The following is a 22,942-nucleotide window of genomic DNA, read 5'->3' as shown; positions in this document are numbered from 1 at the left end:
CCTCATACCTTACATAAAATTTAACTAAAAATTGATCATAGATCTAAATATAAAACTATAATCTTTTAGAAGAAAACTCAGGAGAAAAATCTATGTGACCTTGGGTTTGGCAATGAGTTCTCAGACACGGCACCAAAAGCATAATCAGTTTAAAATTTTGATATTTGGGGTTTTTTTCTGAATATTTTTTTTCTGTGGACCATTTTAAAATCCTTTATTGAATTTGTTATAATACTGTTTCTGTTTTGTTTTGGTTTTTTGGCTGAGAAGTATGTGAGATCTTAGATCCTCAACTCAGGATCAAACCTGTACCCCCTTCATTGGAAGGTGAAGTGTTAACCAATGGGACTGCCAGGGAACTCCCTAAATACTTGATACGTGGACTTTCTCAAAAACTTCTGCTCTGTGAAAGAAATGCCAACAGAATGAAAAATGACAGACTCAGGAGAAAATATTTGCAAATCACACATCACATTGGATAAAGAAAAAAAAAAAAAGACTATCCAATACAAAGAATTTTCAAAACTCAGCAATCAGAAAACAAACTCAACTTAAAAATGATCAAAGGCATGAAAAGACATGCCTCCACAGATATATGGATGACAAAGAGGCATACAGCAAGATCATTAGCCATTAGGGAAATGTACATGAAAGCCATAACACGATAGCTAGTGGGATGACAAGAATGAAAACGCTGATCAAGGATGTGGAGCGACTGGAATTCTCATCCACTGCTGGTGAAAACACAAACATGTTACTGGAGAACAGTTGGACAGTTGCTTATAAAGTCAAACATACACTTACCAGATGACCCAGCAATCCCACTCCTGGGTATTTGCCCTAGAGAGATGGAAACTTCTGTCTACACATAAATCTATACAGAAAATGCTCATAGCAACTCTTCACAATTGCCAAACACTGGAAACAACCCAGATGTCCTTTGATGGGTGAATGGATGAACCAACTGTGATTCACAGTATAAAATAAATGAACCAAAGAAGACATACAATTTGGATAAACAGAGCAACGTGGATGAATCTCAAGGCCATATATTGAAAGAAGTCAGATTCAAACTGACACACACTGTATGATTCCACTCACACAACAATCTCAAAAAGACACAGCTGCTGTGATCAGCTGCTGGGGCGGGACAGGTGGGAGGGTGTGGCTACTGAGAGGCAGCAGGGGCGGGGTGTTTGAGGGGGTGGAGCTGTTCTGCTGCCCAGTTATGATCATGGGTACACAAGTTTGTACATGTGCTCAAATTCACAGAAGATGTGGTCAGTTACCAACTAACAATAACTTAATAAATAAAACTAAAGAAACAAACATGCACAAAACAGTACAAACCAAACCCCAAGCAACTCCAAAAGCCAGCTGTAGGAGAACTACACCTTACGCTCTCAGTTTTACACAAAACAATATCTGTCTGCAAACCTACAGCAGGAGGGGCTGAAAGATGACAATGAATCCTTCTGTGATGCGGCCTTTCAGATTGCGGAGCCCTGCACTTGCCTGCTTTCTAATTATTGTTTTACTTTTGCCTGGAAGCATGCAGGATCCTAGTTCCCCAACCAAGATCGAACCCAGGCCCCCTGAAGTGGTAGCACAGGGTCAGCCGCTGGCCCACCAGGAAGTCCTGGAGCTCTTGGCTGTCTAACCCTAGACATTTTTTTTTAAATGATATGCATGCGTTCGTTCTAAATAAGAACAAAAACTAATGAAGGTAAAACAAGCTCGTGTTGCAATGAGTCCCTAATGAATCCCGCTGATCTGCTATCACACAGAAACTGTTTCTCAGGGCCTTGCTAATTTTAAAAGTCAAGTTTGCTTTATTTCCAATCACGAAGAAGACACATTTTTTAAAAAAGAAAAGGAAGCCTACCAGGAGATTGACGGACTCGATGACATCCAAGAACACCTCGTTCTTCCGGTACTTGATGCCCTCCGAGCGCCAGGACACTGCATTGGTGACAGTGGCTGGGGGCCGCGGGGCCCCCGTTTCCAGCTTGTGGCCTTCTTGAGTGATGTACCTGTGGGCCCGGGCTCAGAGTTAGCTGCCTCAGGCACTGACATATTGAAAACAGCCCCTCCCTGTAGCAGGCGCCAGGAGAGGCAGGTTCTGGTTTCACCTGGGGCCATTTAACACCACAAAATCACGATTTCTAAAACCCAAACACACTCTTCAGTTACAATGAGTACAGAGTTCTCAGTCTCAGGGCAGCAAGGAGCCAGCACTGGTGAAGAAAACAAGCAGTGGGCATGAAATGCTTCCCAGCTGGGCATGCAGAGGAGACTGACCTCCCTAGGAGAGTGACCTGGTGACCCTGATTCCACTCGCTATTTAGTCAGAAGTCATGTGCCACCTGACCCTGTGGACTGCAGCCCACCAGGCTCCTCTGCCCATGGGACTTCCCAGGCAAGAACACTGGAGTGGGTTGCCATGCCCTCTTCCAGGGGATCTTCCTGACCCAGGGATGAAACCCACATCCCCTGCATTGGCAGGTGGATTATTTACCACTGAGACACCTGGGGAACAACAGATGTGGGGTGTGCTGAAGTCACATGGCTTCTCTGAGTGCCCCTCTGCTCCCCGGTAAGATGGGAAGACAGCAGCTCTAAGTGAAATGGAAAAAAGCTCTCACAAGAGGCCTGCTTCCCAAGACGTGCTTAATCAATGGTGACCATTATTTGGTGCACAGGATTCCGAAGAAGGGAGCTTTTTCATCACAATCTCATTTATGACAGTAAAAACAAAGGCAGTGGGACTTTCCTGGTGGTCTAGTGGTTGAGAATCTGCCTTCCAACGTAGGGGACGCAGGTTCGATCCCTGGCCAGGGAACTAAGATTCCACAGGCTACGGGGCAACTAAGCCCCTGTGCCTTTACTAGAGAGCCCTCAGGCCGCAAACTACAGAGCCCACTCGCTCTGGAGCCCGCATGCCACAACTAGAGTGAAGCCTGCGTGCTGCAAGGAAGACCTCGCGTGTCCTAACTGAAACCCAAAGCCGTCAAAACTAAACAAGCATGTTAAAAACAAAAACAGAACAGCGGCAGGCAACTCCCTACAAACACAGCACCGAGCGCACGTCTGTGGACGGAAACGAAGACCCAGCAACAGGAAAAGTGCTCATGCCATGCAGTGATGCTGAGTGCAAAAGGACCCAAAGCTGCCCCAGGAACTTAGGAAACTCCTGGTGGGCTGGAGACAGGCAGAGGACCAGCGACGTGATTACACATTTGCCTCCTGCACCTCCAAACCTGCCCATGACTTCAACACATGACATAGCCCTGGCCTGACCCCCACTCACCCGTCCCCGGGCCCCATCCCAGCCACTCACTCCTGTAGGATCTTGCTGTCTGTGGTCTGGGGGTAGCCGAAGTCCATGAGCTCATCCAGCAGCTCATAGATGATGACGAAGTTGTCTCGAATGCTCTCCTCCTCCAGCTCTTTGAAGTATTCTGAAAATACCTGCAGTGTTGCCGTGGGAGGCAGATGAGTGAGAGGAGAGATGAGGAGGGGATGAACGCCTACACAAGTTCATTTGCACTTCGTGCCCCGAGGCCCCTGCCAATAGCCCTTCTGTTCACAAGCTGTGTTTGCCTGGTTCCCAGGGGTGCTTGGATGAGGTCTTGGGCTCAGGGAATGTGGGCAGGCGGACAGCAGTGGCTGTCTGTGACGCGCGAGCCAGACTGGGGGTGTGCAGGGGACTGAGACCTGCTCAGAAGCCCGAGTTCCCACACCTTGCAGGCCCACTCTCCTCCTCTCCCTGACAGACACCTCCAGGCCTGGGGCCCCTTCCCAGCTTCTCTTTCACCCTGACCCTTTGCCTCTGAATCAGGAGTGATTCAGATGAGGGACAAAGGCCCCTGTGGACAGGACAAGGAGCTCTTTAGGCCTCTCGTGACCTCCCTGAACCCCAGTCTGTACAGTTGTGCCTGCAGATAAGCCTGCCCCATTTCAACAGAAAATTCACATGATGAAAGCAGGGGCACCAGGGGAGCCAAGGGGAAGAGCAACTCGACAGAAGGTCTTTCGGGAGCACAAACAAGGAAGCAGGAAGGCAACGCCAGTCACTGCTGGGAGAACCTTCCTCCTTCCCGCTTCCCCATCTCTACACCCCAGGACTGCAACTGCTGGGCTGCTCCTCGGAAATCACAAATACCGCCGACTAGCCCGCGACAGCCTGGGGATGCTGGCTGCCCCTCAGCCCGCATGTGGGGCCTCTCCTGCCCCGTGTCCTCACCGCCCCACCCCCCACTGTGGGGCAGAGGAGACTGCTAAGCAGGCTGCACACGACACCATCTGGAGTATGAAAGCTTTCCTGGGCAGACCCCAAGCCTCCTGGGTGGGACTGTCCACTCTATTCAACCCCATGAAAGCCCTATGTCAGCCAGGCCCCTCCACCCCCTCCTCCCTGCTGCCTTTAGGTTCTTTTCCCACTCAGCTGCTGGAGAGGATCTTAAATCAGGTCTTGTCAGGCTCCTGCTTAAAGCCGTCCACCATCTCTCACCAGACTTGTAACAAAATCTAAACGCCTCACTAGGCCCTGTGCAGCAAGCCCTACCCTGAAGTCCAGCCCAGCCACCCTGCTGACAGCTCCACACTCTGTCCCGGAACACTGGGCACCACAGGCACTTCTGTCTCAGGGCTTTTGCACATGCTGCTCTGTCTCCCCATCTCGCTGGCAGCTGGGCCTGGCATGTGTCACCATTCTCTAAGGTGGGGCCTCAGGCCACTGTGCCTTTAGAGCTCCCCCAAGGAGATTCTGAGCAGAACTTAGCTCCACCCTCCTCCTGGTTAACCCACCTCCCTAATCCCTGACTCAGCGGGTCACTCTCCAGCCTTCCACAGCCAGCTGGGGGCACACCTGTCCTGCTCCCTCAGTCTTTTTCCTGGGGTTCCAGCTCCCCCAGGGACGCTACGGCCCTCAGGTGGCCAAGATGAGCAGGCACACCGAAGGGCAGGGCGATGGATACCCTTCACGGCCCCTGTGCCTCTACTCACCTGCACCACCTTGTAGAGGAAGGAGAACACCAGCGACACGCATGCGTTCTTCTTGGAGGTGGCGACCACTGCACGGCGGCCACAGTTAAGGAGCGTTCAGAGGTAGGGCTGCCACCTCCCAGACTCCCGTCCCCTGCATGTTTTGGAGCCGCCCCCAGTCGCTGACTCGGCACTCAGGGTTCCCCAGCTCCTGGTCTGAGCCAGGCCTGGGCACTGTGGTCACAGACAGGGGTGGTCCCGGCTCCCAGGGGGTGCTCAGCTGACAGAGGGGCAGCAGGGGCACAGGAAACCCATCTCAGCTGCCAGGTGAGGGGCACTGCCCAGGGGAGGTGACGCCTGAGCGGAGGGCTGAAGCTCGAGGTATGGCAGAGGGCACTTCAGTAAGGTGAGCAGTCCCAGGAGAGCAGCATGACTCATCCTGGAGCGGAAACCAGGAGCACAATCTGCCCTCCTCCAAAGCCCATCGCCTACAAGACCCTCCTGAGGTTCCAGGCTCCCCGGCCTGGGCCGATTCTGGCTCGCGCCTGTGTCTTTCCCCCTGAAGCAAACCTTTTGAATGAAGCCTCCATTTTCTCACCCATGGGCTTCCAGGTGGCTCAGTGGTAAAGAACCCACCTGCCAAGAAGGAGCTGTGGGTTCGATCCCTGGGTCAGGAAGATGCCCTGGAGCAGGAAATGGCAACCCACTCCAGTATTCTTGCCTGGAGAACCCCATGGACAGAGGAGCCTGGCAGGCAACGGTCCACGGGGTCACCAAGAGCCAGACATGGCTTAGCAACTGAACAACGCTAACAGCCTAACAGGGGCCCGGAAGTGGATTCACCGAGGTGAGGCGTAAACTGGCACACACTCTGGACATGGGACGTGTCCCCAGCTCCTGGGGTCAGTGCGTACTGGGAACTTCCTGTTCCTCTTTCCCTAAGGGCTTGATCACCTGGGAGAACAGCTCCTCTGCACTGCACCCTGGCCACCCCAGTGCCAAGCTGTGGAGGCAGGAGGGAGAAAGGGGCCATCTCCATCCCACTTCCAGCCTCATCTCAGCCCAGCACAGGACCTCAGGAAATGGACGCTGGGCCAATCAGGGGAGTGCTGGCTTCCCTAGTCCAGGTAACATGGGTTCCAGGTGCTTTCCAAGGAGGGGCAACGGGCACCTCCAACCCTTTGGCTGGGCTTGGAGACTGCCACCTGACAATGGAACTTGGGCTGGAGGTGAGCAGATGCCCACTCAGGCAGGGTGCGCTGAGCACTGGCATCCAGAGGGATGAGCCCTTGCCGTCTCCTCACCGGCTGCCCACGCATGGGCACCAGAGCCCCACTGGGAACTGGTCTGATGGCTCCTGCTGAGCCGGAACTGCTACTCCCCAACCCCCCACAGCTGGGCACCCATGCCCAGACCCAGGGCAGCTTCTCAGACAATTTCTTCCTGGCTCATGGGCTGCCTGCCACACTCTGCAGAGCTGCCCCCTCTAGAGAGAGGTGAAGAAACAGAGGTGCACTGCAGGGAGCCAGGCCTCAGGGCCGTGGGTAAGCGTCCCGGGCCAACACCTTCCACCCTGCAACGTGCACACACATCACGAGGGATGGCCCTGCTCTAGTGTAGCTTTGACCTGGCAAGGCTGTATGGACCCAGGATTCTGCATTCCCAGAAGGCTCCCAGGGGATGCTCTGGCCCGTGGACCACACCTTCACTAGCAAGGTCCCGTCTATGTCCAAGAACATGGAAAAGGGGACAGAGCCCACGGTGGCTGGGCGTGTTGCACATCCACAGTTCAGCTGACACTAACAGCGCTGCAAGCAGGGGTCACTGCTTTCACTGGACCGGGGGGAGGTGAGGACCTGCCTCCACTCACATGGCGACCGGAGCACGGGGCTGTGGGCTGCGAAGCCAGGCTCTTCCTGCAGCAGTGTAGATACCAGAATGCACCTAGAAGGGTTGGCCAAAGCCACGGGATGGCCGGTCAGCCCTCCTGGATGGGAACTGGCTTAGCCAGGCCTCCCCATGGGCCTGAGCGTAGGGGGCTCTGAGATGTGGGCAGGGTGGGGAGGAACCTCTCCCCTTCTCTGTATCCCACCACCCCTCACAGTCCAGGCTTCTGCGCCCCCCCACCTCCCCATGTCCACTTCTGATCCCTGAAGTCTGCTCTCCACTCAGCAGCCAGAGAAAATGCAGAAAATGCAAATCAGACCGTGTGAGCCCTCTGCCTGAAACCCTCCCAAGACTTCCCAACACACTTCATCCAGGTGGTTTCCTACAGGGCCCTGCAGCACACACCCTGCTGACCACGGGGCCTTGCTCCTACCATGTACCCCACTCTAGGGCTCCAGTCATCCCCACTGCAGCTGCCGAGTGAGACTTCACCCAGGCCTCGCATGCCTCGTGCCAGCAGACACCTGTGGCAGACACCTGGCCTTCCTGCAGGTCTCCACTGGGATGTTCCCTCCCCAAGCAACCTGTCCTGGCTCCTTGGACCTGTCACACTTATCCTTAGGCAGCAGGGAGCTCCAGAAGACAGGGCTGTGCCTGATGGCCCCCCGTTGGCCTGAGCCAGCCAGCCCTGTGGACAGCAGCTCTCAGTTACACGTGTGTACATGTGTGCACACACGCACACAGAAGCCCACACAGGAGCCATCTCCCCCACCCCCCAACAAAGGGATACGATACAGGTTGTTGTGCTTGATCCACATGAAGCGGACTCCCCCATGGGCCAGGATGGGTGACAGCATGCCCTCCTCCTCCTTCTCCATCAGGATGGGCATGAAGTGCTCCACCTCTGACATGTCCACGTCGCCACGGTAGTTCCGGCAGATGAGTACCTGGGTGGGTGGGAGAGAGGGAAGGCACTTTCACCTCGAGTTCCACCAGCCTCTGGCCCTCCTGGGAACCCCAGTCACGCCTGTCCATCAAAGGGCCATTTGATCTCCACGCCCCAGGGAACTCCTCAAGGACAGCACATACCCACGTGAACATCTACTGGGGCTACTGAGAGTCCTTGTATGGGGGCCATGGGAGGGGGCTGTGGGGCAAGAGTCCAGCACTGAATCACGGGGAGACCAGGTTAAAGGTCCTGCAGGCTCTCAATGCAGACCTTCTCCATGCCTTTCCATGTTCATGCACCCTGCTCTTCTGGCTCTGTCAGGAGAGGGACACTGCTGAGTGTGCACACCTACTAGATCCCCCGTGGCCTGAAAAGAAACCCTCTCCTCATCTCTCTCTCATGGGTCCAGATGTGCAGCATCACTGCTGATGGAAATGTAAATTGGGACAACCATTTGGTAAAGTTTGACAGGTTCTCAGAAAGCTAAAATCAGCTTATAACCCAGCCATTCCTCTCTTAGGTATTTATTTATCCAAGAGAAAGGAGACCAGACATCCACATGAAGACATGTGTGCAGATGCTCACAGCGCATTATTTTAAGTAGACTCAGGTTGGCGAGAATGCCAACATCCTTCAACAGGTGAGTGGAGACAAGAATTGTGTCCAACCACACTACAGAAAACTGCTCAGCTATGAAAAGGAATGACTCCTGAGACCGGTGACAGCAGGAGGGAATTCCAGGATCACTGAGCAAAGGGAAAGAAACCAGACAATGGAATGTGATTCCCCTACACAAACACATGCTGGGAAATGGTAACAGGAAATGCATTAGTGGCTGCTTGGGGACAGGCTGGACACGGATGGTGTGGGGACCTTTAGGAAGTGACAGTGTGCCCACGGCTTTCTGGGAGTATACAATGACTGAACTCATCAAACGATATGCTTTATACGAGCAGTCAGTTACATGTAACTCACTGAAGGAAAGAGAAGGGAGTGTGAGCTACACCACGGTGAGCAAGGCTCTATTTGGAGGTGCTGCCCAGAGCAGCTGCTGCTCGCATGCATCCCTGAGGACAGCCAGCTGCAGGACGCAGCAGTGTGCAAAGAATGACACCACTGAGCCAACCAGCCTGGGAACTGCCTGCCTCAGGACCTTTGTTGCTGCATGCTTGCTAAGTCGTGCCCGACTCTTTTGTGACCCCCACGGACTGTAGTCCTCCAGATTCCTCTGTCCATGGGAAAATACTGGCGTGGGTTGCCATTTCCTTCCCACAGAATCTTCGTTTCGTAAAATACATCGTCTTACTGCTGCAAGCCAGAGAGAGAGAGTAGTCAAGTGAGTGACCGAGAAAGAACCTTCCTTTCTTAGTTTCTCCTTTGTGGCCTACGGGCAAGGGACCCTGTGCACTCATTGCTGTTTGGAAGGCCTCTTAGAGACCCAGCACCCAGTGGGTGAGCTTATGGGTACCTGGCCCAGGGACTATGACATACCCTCTCATATATTCTTTGCCAGAAGTATATACTACTTCATATAAATCCCAACTACTATGAAGTGGACTGATATTTTTAAAGCGATGTCCGAAGAGGTGGCACCACCCGCCTGAGGTCACAGTGAACAAAGGAGAGCCCGGGTTCTAACCCCACTTCTCACTCCCTGCAGGGCCACTTCCACTCAATAAACATTGCTCTCCTGGGCTTCCAAAGCCCAGCTTCTACTCCAGGTTATCCAACTTTGGGGGATTCAATTGGCATGGAGCCCCTGAGGCCCCAGTATATTCCGAGGAAAGAGCAGGGAGCAATGTATTTTGCTCACCTTCATCACACAGGCTGCAGAGGCCCACTCACTCATGCTCTCTGCCATACACTATGCAGGGCCTGGGGACACCAGGGAGACCAAAACAGGGTCCCTGCACCGAGCTATTTGCTTGAAGGGAGATGAGAGACTCGGCAAGGGTGTGACCTTCAAACTGAGCCCTTAGGATACAGGTGGGATAGAGGCAGAGGGGCCAGTGGAGCTAAAGCCATGGGATGGGAGGCAGAGCCCACGGTGGGTACCTAGGAGCACTGGTTAAGTAGAGTGAGGGCAGCCTCGGACCCTGGCCCCATAGCAGCTATTCAGTAAATGTCTCTGCACTGAGCGTGGTGGTGAGGCAAACAAGGGCAGGATAATGCCCAGGTCTCTAAATGGGCACCTGTGTGGATAGCGGTGTCACTCCCTGAGAGGGAGAGAGACAGCAGGGCTGGGGGGTGGTGCAGACCTCATCTGAGGAAATGCCGAGTTTGTGACGGCTGTGAGACATCCAGGGTGTCCTGACAGCCCGCGGATCTCCAGATGAGTGCTCCGGACTTTGGTACAAATTCAGGGGTCATTGGCACAGGGACAGAAATCAAAGCCTGCCCCTTGGGACTTCCCTGGCAGTCCAGTGGTTAAGACACTGTGCTTCCACTGCAGGGGATACAGGTTCAATCCCTGCTCATGAAACTAAGATCCTGCAGGTGGCGAGGCATGGCCAGAAAACAGGAATGAATGAATGAGTCAAAGCCTACCCCAAGTAGAGCAACGGTATGTGAGGCATGCCAGGCCCAAGCAAGAGGAGCCAACATCCGAGGGGCGGGCTGGAGAGAAGGGGCAGCAGTGAGAGAAACGGGGGAAACAGAGACACAGCAACCACGAGGCCAATGGAAGCCTGCTGAGGAGCAGAGCAGTGGTGCCAGAAGCTGCAGAGAGGTGAGAAAGATAAGGGCAGCGAAGCGTCCTAGAGGGCTTTCCATCAGCTCAATGTGGCTCCGCTGGTTTCCTTGGAGATCAGAGGTGCTGGCTGGCAGGTACACGTGTGGATGAGAATCTCCTTGATGTCCCATTACCTTCCTTTTTTATTGAACGCAGTTTCTGCAGAAGGCAGACTTTCAAAACACGAGGCCCAAGGGGAGTGGAATAACAAATGCGGGGTGGTCAGGGGGGATGGGAGGCAAACCCACCCATGGCAGCCTCTTCTGAAAGACACATATAATCAGGCTTCTCCCAGGCTACAGTCTCCTCATGGCAGCTGTTCCTTCTTGGGATCAAAGTGGTCTCCTCCCACTCTCCCCTCTGGAGCCCCTTCACCCACGGCCCTCTGGGTCCCATCCTCCAGGCTCCAGCATTACCCACGACTACCCAGCCTCAGCGGGCTGCCCCTGACCCCGTGGGCCTAGTGTGACACCTGTGCGTCCACCTGACTGCCACCTGGTCGCCTGCCCAGCGCTGGCATCTCCCTCCTCCAGGAAGCCTTTTGTAACCACTTATCCGGCCAGCCCACGCTGAGGTTGGGCAACGGGGTTACCTGAGGGCCTCGACCTTGCTGTGGTGGCTAACTGATCATCTGGACCCATGCAGCTGCTTGGATCTGTCAGTTTCCACGCACCTCGCCTACAAGACCTCAAGGGCCATGGCGACTGTGGACCATGGGTGGTGCTGCGCTTGTCTCGTGTGTCTGCTCAGCGAGTTCACACGCTGGCCCGAGGTCATGCAACTGAGCAGCAGGGGCAGGTTTTGAGCTCAGCCCCCAACCTGCTGCATGCAAGGTGCTCATGAAATGTTCGCTGGAAGAATGAGTGATCTGAGGAGGTGGCCTATGGGACCTCTGGTGACATGGTGGCCAGGGAGGAAACAAGAACACACGCTACATGGGGTGGGGGAGTTGGAGGTGGGAGGGAAGTTCAAGAGGGAACATGTGTAAACCGATGGCTGATTCATGTTGATATATGCAGAAACCAAAACAACACTGTAAAGCAACTATCCTCCAATTAAAAATAAATAAATATTAAAAAACAAACAAACATGCTACAAAAACTCAGGGAATACTGCACCCTCCCACCCCTGGGGTGTCCTGTGTCTTTCCTTGCCTCCAAGGACTCAACTTTCTCAACCTCCCGTCCTCAGAAGGGAGCCGAACACAGGGCCTCACTAGTTGTTGACTTTGGGTGGCATCCAAGGAAGGCAACCCACTTAAGGGAGGTTTGGGAAAGTACTGGGGGTGGGGAGTGAGGCAGCGAGGGCAGGCATTTCAGCTCTTCATTCCCTACTGCTTCTGGGCACACTCCTGCCCACTCCACCTGGGACTGGCACCCATGTTTCCTTCACTCACTGATGTGGGGCTGGTTAAATGTTGCTGGCCCTGTCCTATTATAGGAAGCCCTGGTGGCTCAGTGCTAAAGAATCTGCCTGTTCGTGCCTGCCAATGCAGAAGACATGGGTTCGATCCCTGCGTTGGGAAGACCCCCTGCAGGAGGGCATGGCAACCCACTCCAGTATTCTTGCCTGGAGAATCCCATGGACAGAGGAGCCTGGTGGGCTACAGTCCATGGGGTCGCAAAAAGAGTCGGATAGGACTTAGTGACTCAACAACAACAAACTGTCCTATTCTTGTTACTCCTCAATGCAAGAGACCAGGTATCACTTGCCCTCTAGCCAGGACAGACTTGAGGGAAGGCAGCAGGCCACTTCTGAAAGGCTTCAAGATCCCTCCTATAAAAAGCTTTCCTAGAAACCCCCCCAGAAAAGCCCCCTGGGAGTGGGTCCTAGGGTTCTGCTGCTCCTTCATATTTCAGCGGGGTTGTCACTCCCCCTGGGCAGTGCTTCCTTATCCCCAGGGGAGGCTGACTCTATTAGATCCTCACTGCTCCACCACAGCAATTTACCTTTATTTGTGCTTTTTAAGATGAGTGTCTCTCTCACTCACCAGATCGTGGGCTCCAGAAGGCCAAGGTTCAGGGACTGACCCTGGTTTCGCTCATCAAAGGCAGCCCAAGGCTTAGCACCCTGCTTGGCATTTAGTAAGTGCTCCTCAACTATCAGCTAAATGAACAAATGACTCTGGATTCAGCTCCTAGACCCGCCACTTTTCTGTGACCGATGTGGCCGTGAGCACTGTGTCTGTGCCTCGGTCTCTCCCTCCATGAAAATAGCACTCCCGCCAACCACCTCCCCTAGCCCTTGTAACTCAGTGTCACAGTGAACGTTAAGAAATTGCTTCAGGGACTAATACACAAAAATCGCTGCATAAAGAAAACGGGCCGAGATCCCAGAGGGCGGTACTGGCCCGAAGGTACACTGTCCCCGACACGCTTCACCACCTCTGGTCAAGGGTCGCGCAGCCCCTTGGCTCCAGGATTGGTTTCCCAGCCGGCTGCGGCCCGCGCTCTCCACCGCCTCGGGTTGCCCCGGGCCTCCACAGAGGCCTAAAACCGCCAACCCACAGAGGTGGGGATGAGGGTCGTGCAGTCGGTTATCTGGCAACTGCGGCAGCCCCCCGCGTTACCTGGCAACAAGGCAGGTCTCGCGGTCCTAAGACCCGTTCCTGGATACCCAGCAAAAGGGTGGAGTCCTCCGGTGAGGACAAACGGCTTCCTTGCCTAAGACCAAGGTGGCTCCCATTGGACGGCTACCTAGCAACAGGGTGGGTCCCCACGGGGCGAGGCCCCGCCGGTTGCCTGGCAACGCGGAGGGTTGGGAGCCCTTGGTACCTTGCCCTTCAGGTCCAGCACGTAGACGGCACTGGCGGACATGGCGGCTGTGGAAAGCCTCGGCAGTGGCCGAGGGCGGCGGCAACAGCGGGGACTGCCAGGCGGTGAGCCGGGCCGGGCGCACCCCGCGACAGTTCGTCTCCACTTCCGGTCGGGGGAGCCGCGCGCGAACCGTTATGTCCTGCCGAGGGGGAACAGTCAAGAATGCGCCGGCGCAGGGTGCACTGTGCACAGGCGCAGTTTGTCCGATGTGCCCTATTTCCCGCTCCTCCCTCAAGCATCCCGGAAGTAAGCCCAGAGGGGCGGGGCGGGGAGAGGCCTGGAGGCGGCGGGCGGGGCCAACTGGAGCAGGGCACTGTAAGGTGCCAGGCTGGGCGAAGCCATAGCAGCTGGAAACTCCCACTTTGCAGGCCAAGTTAGGTGAGAGATCCTGGTGGTGGAACCCACCTAGAGCCATACGGAACTCACAGTCTGGTGGGGAAGTCTAGGAAACAAATATACAGTCACCAATTGTGACACACTTTATCAGTTCAGTCACTCAGTCGTGTCCAACTCTCTGCGACCCCATGGACTGCAGCACGCCAGGCTTCCCTGTCCATTACCAACTCCCAGAGCCTGCTCAAACTCAGGTCCATTGAGTCGGTGATGCCATCCAACCATCTCATCCTCTGTTGTCCCCTTCTCCTCCTGCCCTCAATCTGTCCCAGCATCAGGGTCTTTTCCAATGAGTCAGCTCTTTGCATCAGGTGGCCGAAGTACTGGACCTTCAGCTTCAGCATCAGTCCTTCCAGTGAATATTCAGGACTGATTTCCTTTAGGATGGACTGGTTGGATCTCCTTGCAGGTCAAGGGACTCTGAAGAGTCTTCTCCAACACCACAGTTCAAAGGCATCAATTCTTCGGCCTTTACGGTCCACCTCTCACATCCATACATGACTACTGGAAAAACCATAGCTTTGACTATTCGGACCTTTGTTGGCAAAGAAATGTCGCTGGTTTTTAAAATGCTGTGTAGGTTTATAGGGAGCAGTAAGATGGTTGGATGGCATCACCAACTCAATGGACATGAGTTTGAGCAAACACTGGCAGACAGTGAAGGACAAGGAAGCCTGGTTTGCTGCAGTTCATGGGGTTGCAAAGAGTTGGACATAACTTAGGGACTGAACAACAGCAACAAAGCGGGTGGTTACTTGGAAAGAGGTCAGACAAACTCTCTTAACGGCCCTAAGTCGAGTCTTATCAACAGTGCCTGTCACCTGTCAGTGTTAACACTTGTCAAGAACAAGTGTGCCAGTTTACTGCCTGAAATGATCTCTTGAACACCAAACCCCACTGAACCTAGGCAAAAAACATGATAAGTTAGCGGTTACCGTGGGTAATGCAGATTGTGATTCCTGATTAGTCTAACTCAATTTTATCTCTTTTGCTTTATGAACACTGGAGAAATGCCTGCATTTCATCCCAATGAACCATCACGGTGCCCTGGGCCCAGTCCAACAGTGTCAGAACCATTTACCCAGGCTGCCTGCCTCTCACTTATCTTTTTATCTTCCCCATTACCTCCATTTGGGGTTTTGAAAGAGAGTTTTTGCAACTCTGTGATTATATATACTATACTTGGGGTAGAGATGTAATTACAAGAAAATCCAGAGAAGAAAAGTAGAATTGATGCTGAGCAGGGCCCTGTGGGACTCCGGGCCATGGAGGTCCTTTTGTCCCCCATTCCTTGTAGGCAGAACTCTTGGCCTCCATGACCTTCTCTGAATTCCAAAGGGCAGAAGAGTTGCTAATCAAAGCAGCAGCAACAAAACCACCTGAGACAGGGACTCATCAAAATTAGAAGATGAACCACCTAGGACCCTGCAGAAGAAAAAATACACAACTGTTACTACCTTGATCCTTATCACATACTCAGCCTGACTATATTCCCTGCTCACTGGGGGTGGGTAGGGGGGGGGAGACACAGTTCTTGAGATGCTAGCAGACTGTGTTCCCCCTTTGCCTGGCAAAGTAATAAAGCCAGTCTGTCTTTCTCCTCCATAACTGTCTCAGTATTTCTGTTTGGCACTGGTATGCAGACAGCCAAGATTCTGATGACAAATCTTTAAAGATTATCAAGTGAATCCTGGGCTGGAAGAATCCTTGCCCAATAAAGACAAAGAGCCTTTTTGACACCAACTGTCTTAAGAAATCCTATATTACCTGGCCTCATTCTTCCCTAATTTATTGCAGTGTTTTAGAAAAACATGTCTCTTTTTTAATTACAAATATCTTACTGAAGAAAAACTGAGGAAATGACAAAAGCATAAGACAAAAAGAAAAACCACCCAGGAGAGGTAACACCTTCCATTATGAAGCATTTCCTTTTCAGGCTTGCTCTGGGCCAACAAAGGTCCATACAGTCAAAGCTATGGTTTTTCCAGTAGTATGGATGTGAAAGTTGAACTATAAAGAAGGCTGAGCGCCGAAGAATTGATGCTTTCAAACTGCGGTGCTGGAAGACTTGATGCTTTTGAACTGCGGTGCTGGAAGGCTCTTGAAAGTCCCTTGGACAGCAAGGAGATCAAACCAGTCAATCCTAAAGGAAATCAACCCTGAATTTTCATTAGAAGGACTGATGCTGAAGCTCCGATACTTTGGCCACCTGATGTGAAGAGCCAATTCACTGGAAAATTCCCATCACCAGCCATTTCCCTGATGCTGGGAAAGGTTGAAGGCAGGAGGAGACGGGAGAGGCAGATGAGATGGTTGGATGGCTTTATCGACTTCATGGATAGGAGTCTGAGCAACTCCAGGGAATAGTGAAGGATAGGGAAGCCTAGTGTGCTGCAGTCCATGGGATCACAGAGTCGGACAGGACTGGCGACTGAACAATGGCAGCTGGGCATTTTAGATGAAGGCAGGAGGAGACGGGGGAGGCAGATGAGATGGTTGGAATACAGTGTCAGCAGGGCTAGGAGGACAAAATCTTTTGAGGAAACAGACTTCCAAGTGCCAAAAGTACTCTCACAGTATGTGTGCTGTGCATAGTTGCTCAGTCATGTCTGACTCCTTGCAATCTTCTGTTCGTGGGACTCTCCAGGCAAGAATACTGGAGTGGGTTGCCATCCCTTCTCCAGATCTTCCCAACCGAGGGACTAAACGCAGGTCTCCCACATTGCAGGTGTTCTTTTTTTTTTTTTTGATTTTTAAGCTATTATTGGTCACACCTGAGAGTGAATGAGTTTATCTGCTTGCAGGTGTTCTTTACTGTCTGAGCCACCAGTGAAGCCCCAAACGCTATACATAAATTACCTGTAACCTGCTTTTCTCCATATTTGGAGGAATTTGAATCACACCTGAATTTCATCCTTGGCAGTGAATGTATGGGACAATAGTTGCTCAGTTGCGTCTGAATCTTTGCGACCCCATGGACTGTAGCTTGCCAGGCTCCTCTGTCCATGCAATTTTCGAGGCAAGAATCCTGAAGTTGGTTGCTATTACCTTCTCCCGGGGATCTTCCTGACCCAGGGATTGAAACTGGGTCTCCTGCATTGCAGGCAGATTCTTTACTGTTTGAGCCACCAGGGAAGCTGCAGTCAATGAACGGACCTCTGTAGACCATACTGATTGTGCTAGACCGGAATCTCTCAAACTTTGCTGCACAGTGGGGTCACCAGGGGAGCTCTGAAAAACCTCCATGATGGAAGCCCACCCAGGAAGCACCGGTGTGTTTTTTGATTCTTGCTGCCCTGGGTCTTTCTTGCAGTGTATAGGCTCTGTTGGGTGTGTACACTTCTCTAGTTGTGGCACTTGGGCTTAGCTGTCCCAAAGCATGTGGGATCTTAGTTCCCCCAATCAGGGAAGGAACCCACGTCTGCTGCACCGGAGGGCAGATTCTTAACCACTGAACCAGCAGGGAAGTCCCAGCATCAGTGGTTCTTAATGCTCCCTTGGGGAGCCTACCATAGATTTTGAGAACCACTGTGGTAGATTGTCGGCCCTCAATAAACCACATCTCCTGGTTGTCCGTGCCCAGAGAGGGTTTGGCAGTGACTTGTGTTGGCCCCATGGAATAGGTTACAAGAAGAGATTCTGGAAGACCTCTGGCACCATGCAAGTCACTGTAACTTACGTGAAATAAACTATACCTCATGAAGCAGAACCTCCCAGCTGAGCTTGGTCAACCCACAGAATCATGAGAAAGCCCATTGTTTTCGGTCTGTTTTGGAGTGGTCTGATGGGCAGGAAGAACTGGAATAGCCGTCTTCCCCACTGCCAATGCATGCTTTTCAAAGCACCACATCATGCCTGAAGACCCCAACTGCTGACTCATGGGTGGTAAAGGCCTGATAGCGCCTTCCAGTCAATGGGGGAATCTGCCCCAAGCAGCCACTGCTAATGAGACAGTACGTCACCTCCCTTAGGTGGGTTGCAAACCACAGGTGAAAACGTGTCATCTAATTTTTCCAAATTGAGGGATAGTGATTTTGCAGTATGGACATTCTCTGTGAGTGACAATACAAGAGACAACATTTCTAGTGGCAGTCAAACAGTCTGTAATTAAGCTACTCAGACTTATACTTAATAACTTTTTTGTTTTATTCTGCATTCCACATGTGGCAGTCCCCAAACCCAATATTTGTTTTTTTTCCCCTTTCTTATTCTTTCAGCATCTCTGTCAACACACTTTCTCCCAATAGCAAATACAACTTGATTTTCATCTGGTGGGTACACAGAGACCCTCAAAGATCCTGGCTCTCCAGTATGGGGACCTGAGTCCTTCCTTTCAATCGTGTGCACGTCTGTCTGTGCTGGGGCTCTGCCTTGGTGAATGCCAAATGCGTAATGTACCAACTCTGAATAAATACAGGGGGCTGCTTGGAGCCCAGGGTTGAGGGTAAGATGGCAGGCTGTGTCTGGCTGGGTTCCCTTACAAAGAAAGTTGTGTTGACCGGCAATGTCTGCCATGGTGACACCCACTAGACCCATGTCTGGAATGGGGATGCTGGGAGAAGCGGCTACACGCTGGCCACAGGATCAGAAAGGGACGAGGTGTATGTTCCATTGGTGCCTTAGGTGGTGGTTCTGTTTCCCAGGCTGTCCTGCTTCACTGCCAGGTGGCTGAGGAAGCAGTCTGAAGGCTACGGAGCTCCAAGTGGCTTCTCCAGGCCCTAGGAGAGCACAAGCCCCAAGCTAGAAGGAACTTAGAAGGGCAGCCCGTGCAGGGCTCTACAGGGATGTACATGCTCAGGGCCGCGACGACATCAGCTCTTTGTTCTCTGGAGTCAGTTTTAGCCACACAAAGCCAGCTGGCTGGCTGTTGAAGAGTCAGAAGCAATTTGGGGTTAAGAACACTTTTCCACAGCACTTACCCAGAAATAACCTTCATCTCTGGATAAACTTTTCAAACTAAGAGGTCTCTCTTCTATGTGCTACTGAGAAATCAAAACTGAGGAAAAGGACAGTCTTACTTTAATCAAGTTCCAAATGAGGACACACAGCTTTGCAAAGCACTGTCTCAGCAGAAGATGCAAGGATGTGTGCACAGAATGTTTCTAGAAAATACCAAAGGCCCCAAACATAGCCGTGACGTTGCCTTCTGCTCCTCCTCGATGCCACTCGGTACCCATGGTGGGCCTGCTACTTGGTCCAGCTGACTTTGGGAATGTCATAGTGCTCTGTGAGCGTGTCCAGGTGTCTGTTGAAGTCCTGGGAAAGCCAAGGGGAAATGCCATGTCACCAGTGCCCAGTCCCCTTTCTCCATGCTCTCTCTTCTCAGTGAACCCCCACCCCCTCTCAAATCCACCCTGCTAGGCCTCCTGGATGCCCTGCCCTTAAATGACCCTGGGGAGGTTGGGTAGATCTGCCAGCACGCCAATGCTCCTCTGCCAGGCTCCCAGCCTCTTGGCCCAGCCTGGCCCCTATGTGGCCCAGTCTCCCCCACCAGCACGTGACGTACCTCTACTCTCTGCTTGTGGGTTTTGGATGCTTTCTTCAGGATCCTTTCCATTTGCTGAAGAGAGGAGAGAAGTGGAGGTGAGTCACATGCCTGGTGCAGCCCGGGCCAGCCTGGCTCTCACACTCAGTATGGCTGCAGGTCTCAGGATATACACCCCGCCCCTCCCTTGACTCCACTCAGGAGGGTCTAACAGGGATGCGTGGCCATAACATGCCCCACTAGGAACTCTCATCAGCTGCCGTTTGGTCCGAGTGGTGGGAGACATACTACCATTGACTTAAGGAGACCCTGCTGGGAGCTATATATGCGCTTCCTGCATCCTTGGGCAACTGACTGCTTTCCCAGTTTGCAGAAAAAGAAAAGTCTCAGAAGGGGTCTGAGGAAGGATAATAAATGAGGAAGGCAAAGGACCTGACACATAGTAGGAGCTTGAGTGACAGTGTGTGCGTGCTCAATCGCATCCGACTCTCTGCGACCCCATGGACTATAGCCCACCAGGCTCCTCTGTCTATGGCATTTTTCCAGGCAAGAATACTAGAGTGGGTTGCCATTTCCTTGTCCAGGGGATCTTCCCAACCCAGGAATCGAACCCGTGTCTCCTGTATCTTCTGTACTGGAGGCAGATTCTTTACCACTGAGCCTCCTGAGTGATGGTACACAGTATCAAGGGGGCTACATGATCCAGATGACCTTGACAAGCATAATGCTGGAACATCCATCCTGTACCACCATGCCCTCCCCCATTCCTTGCTTAACACCAGCGGTACCTGGTATGAGTTAAAAGCACGCGATGCAGAGTCAGACTGACGTGGGGCCACACCCGGCTCTCACTCACTAGCTGGGTGACTGCGGCCAACTCACTGTGGTGCTCCTCCACCTCCCCTGCAAATGAACCCAGCTGCCTGGTACTGCTGCCCCGGTGCAGTCCCCTACCATGCTGACTCTGGGCTGGTCCTGTGACACAGTTTACTTAACAGAATTCAGTGCCAGTGCTGAAAACATAAGAAGACTTAGCAGCTTTTGCTTTGTGTTCTTAGAAGCTAGTCATCATGCGCAAAGTCTGATGACCTTGCTGGAAAGGACGGACCTGGAGAATGAGATGACGTGTGGGGAGAGATGTCCTGGAAGGAGCACTGAGGTACCAGACATGCCATGGTGAAGCTATCTCAGATGTTCCAGCCCAGCTGGGCTCCAGCTGCCATCTTGGTATACCAGGTTCCCAGGGAGGCCAGCAGAAGAAGCACCCAATTAAAGCCAGTCAACCCAGGGAAGCTTGAGGTATACTGTAGACTGCCACCGGGGCTGTCTCCTTTGCTGCCTCCTCATCTCCCTCTGTATCCAGCTGGCTCCCACCTAGCTGACACTTCCTCTCTCTCTCAAGTCTCTGCTTTGTCCATCCCTGCCTCTTCCTGCTGTGAGTCCAGTGGGGTTCGTGTCTCCTCACAAGAGGCCGTGCTGACCTGACCAGCTGTCACCAATGCCAGGCACTTGGCGGGGCTCTGCCCTCCCTCCTCCCACTCCATGCACCAAATTCACAGGCTATCACGGGTGCTGTCACATACCCCACTTCACAGATAAGAAAAAACCAGGACCAGAGTGAAGAGTGGGTGATGGAGCTGGAGATGCCAAGCCTTGACCCTTTCCACCAGGCTGGAGCCTTCTAGGAGCTGTCCAGCCTGTAACACCCACTGTGCTCAATCCAACACTCTTCCATGAGGGAATCTGCATTTCCCAACTGTCCTCGCTTTGCCTGCACCTGCTCCCCCACGCCCCTCTCCTCCGTCAAACAAAACCCTCAGGAGTACTTCATTTCCAACAACAAAAATTTCACCTTGATCTTCTACCCTCCAGCTGGAGGAGTTTCTCCATTCCCTTTGACAGCAAATCTCCTGAGACTTATTTCAAATCCTTGTCTGCACCTCTGCCTTTCCCCACCCCAACGTGGATCCACTCAAATCAGTCTTCCTTCCCTCCCCACCACAAACGCCAACCAACGGCTCGGAGTGCAGGTGATCACTTCTAATTAAAAAAAATTTTTTTAAGGAATTCAGGGTAAATCAGATTTATTTATGGCTGTGTGAGGGTGGGCTCTTAATGGCGGTGTTCGGTCTTTCTCTCTAGTTGTGGCACTTGGGTGTAGCTGTCCTGCAGCCTGTGGGATCTTAGTTCTGTGGATCCTTAACCACTGGACCACCAGGGAAGTCCTGCTTATTCCTCTTGGAACACTTTCTCCACTCAGCTCCTAAGAACATGCTCTGTCCTGGTATCCTTCTGGCTTGTGCTCCCTTGCAATTTCCTCTCTCCCACCCTCTGATCATCAGAGGTTTGATCCTAGACCTCTTCTGTCATTATGCCTCCTCGAAGGATCTCATGCAGTCCCAGAACAACTACCCAGACCTTTCCTCCAAACTGCAGGTTCAGGTATCAAAGAATGTCCATGAGAATTCTCTGCTTGAATTTTTAACAGGCACTCAAATTTAACCTCTAAAACCAAGATCTTTTCTTTTTTTGGCTGCACTGGGTCTTTGTTGCAGCATTCAGGGTCTTCACTGCCATGCATGCTGCCTTGCTGCACACAGGCTTAGCTGCTTCAAGATAAGTGGATCTTAGTTCCTAGACCATGGATGGAACCCATGTCCCTTGCACTGGAAGACAGATTCATAACCATTGGAGTGTGTGTGTGTGTGTGTGCACGCGCGCGCATGCACAAGCTCTGTTGCTCAGTTGCCCCACGGACTGTAGCCTATCAGGCTCCTCTGCTCATGAAATTTTCCAGGCAAGAATACTGGAGTCGGGCAATAAGAGAAGCCACTTCAATGAGAAGGCCTCACAATATAAGGAAGAGTAGCCACTGCTGGCCACAACTAGACAAAAAGCCCTCACAGCAATGAAGACCCATTACAGCCAAAAACAAATAAAATTATATATATATAAAGAATACTGGAGTGGGGTGCTGCTTCCTACTCCAGGGGATCTTCCTGACCCAGGGACTGCATCTATGTCTCCTGTATTGGTACCATGTCTCCTGCATTGGCAAGTGAATTCTTTACCACTAGTGCCACCTGGGAAGCCCAAGAAGTCCCTAAAACTAAGATCTTGCTCCCCCGCTTTATAGAAACCTGCTTTACTTATAGTCCTTCCAATTTCAGTAAACCAGTACCTCCATTAACCCAGCTTCTCCCACCAAAAATCTTGATCATCCTTGATTCCTCTTTCCCAACCCACACCCAACCCATCAGCTTATCTGGCTATTCTTCCTTCAAAACCTATCCCAAACCTGATACCTTCCATTACTTCCACTATGACTGCCCTACTCTGAGGGGCCATTATTGGTCATTTTGACAGTTGTATGAATCTCTCTCTCCCATGCCATCCCAACTCCAGCAGTAAAATCCCAGCCCTGCCTCTGACTAGAATCTTAAGGAAGCAGCTTAGCATTCACTTGTTAAATCCTCACCACAAACCTACTGGTTTGAGGCTGGGACTTGAGTCCATTACAGAGATGAAGAAATTAAGGTGTGGGAGGTGAGCCAGCTCGCCCAGAGTTACATCATCAAGAGCAGTGGAGACAGAATGGGACGCAATCTTGTCAAAGCCAGTGAGTTGTCTCTCTCTCTTTTTTCTCCTATGACTCAATTAGGCCTGGAAGTAATGAGTTAACTTTTGCTGATATT

General features: G+C 52.3%; 2 protein-coding genes across 2 annotated transcripts in view; both read right to left on the bottom strand.

Moving 5' to 3' along the window:
• The window catches only part of AP1M1 (adaptor-related protein complex 1, mu 1 subunit), a 29,802-nt gene extending 16,224 nt beyond the window's left edge, over positions 1-13,578 (bottom strand). The window contains exons 1-5 of the mRNA XM_010845593.1: positions 13,328-13,578; positions 7,664-7,820; positions 5,008-5,075; positions 3,341-3,471; positions 1,886-2,033 (exon numbers count right to left, since the gene is read on the bottom strand). Coding sequence (XP_010843895.1) covers positions 1,886-2,033; positions 3,341-3,471; positions 5,008-5,075; positions 7,664-7,820; positions 13,328-13,369 — 546 coding nt within the window. The 5' untranslated portion in view covers positions 13,370-13,578. The remainder of the gene's footprint in view (positions 1-1,885; positions 2,034-3,340; positions 3,472-5,007; positions 5,076-7,663; positions 7,821-13,327) is intronic.
• A 4,306-nt stretch (positions 13,579-17,884) lies between these two features.
• FAM32A (family with sequence similarity 32, member A) overlaps positions 17,885-22,942 on the bottom strand; it is a 6,399-nt gene continuing 1,341 nt past the window's right edge. The window contains exons 3-4 of the mRNA XM_010845592.1: positions 19,269-19,322; positions 17,885-19,018 (exon numbers count right to left, since the gene is read on the bottom strand). Of these exons, the coding sequence (XP_010843894.1) occupies positions 18,950-19,018; positions 19,269-19,322 (123 nt within the window). The 3' untranslated portion in view covers positions 17,885-18,949. The remainder of the gene's footprint in view (positions 19,019-19,268; positions 19,323-22,942) is intronic.

The sequence above is a fragment of the Bison bison genome, unplaced genomic scaffold, assembly GCF_000754665.1.
Source record: "Bison bison bison isolate TAMUID 2011002044 unplaced genomic scaffold, Bison_UMD1.0 scf7180017864221, whole genome shotgun sequence".
NCBI lineage: Eukaryota > Metazoa > Chordata > Mammalia > Artiodactyla > Bovidae > Bison > Bison bison.
This window is presented reverse-complemented; position numbering and strand designations above follow the sequence as displayed.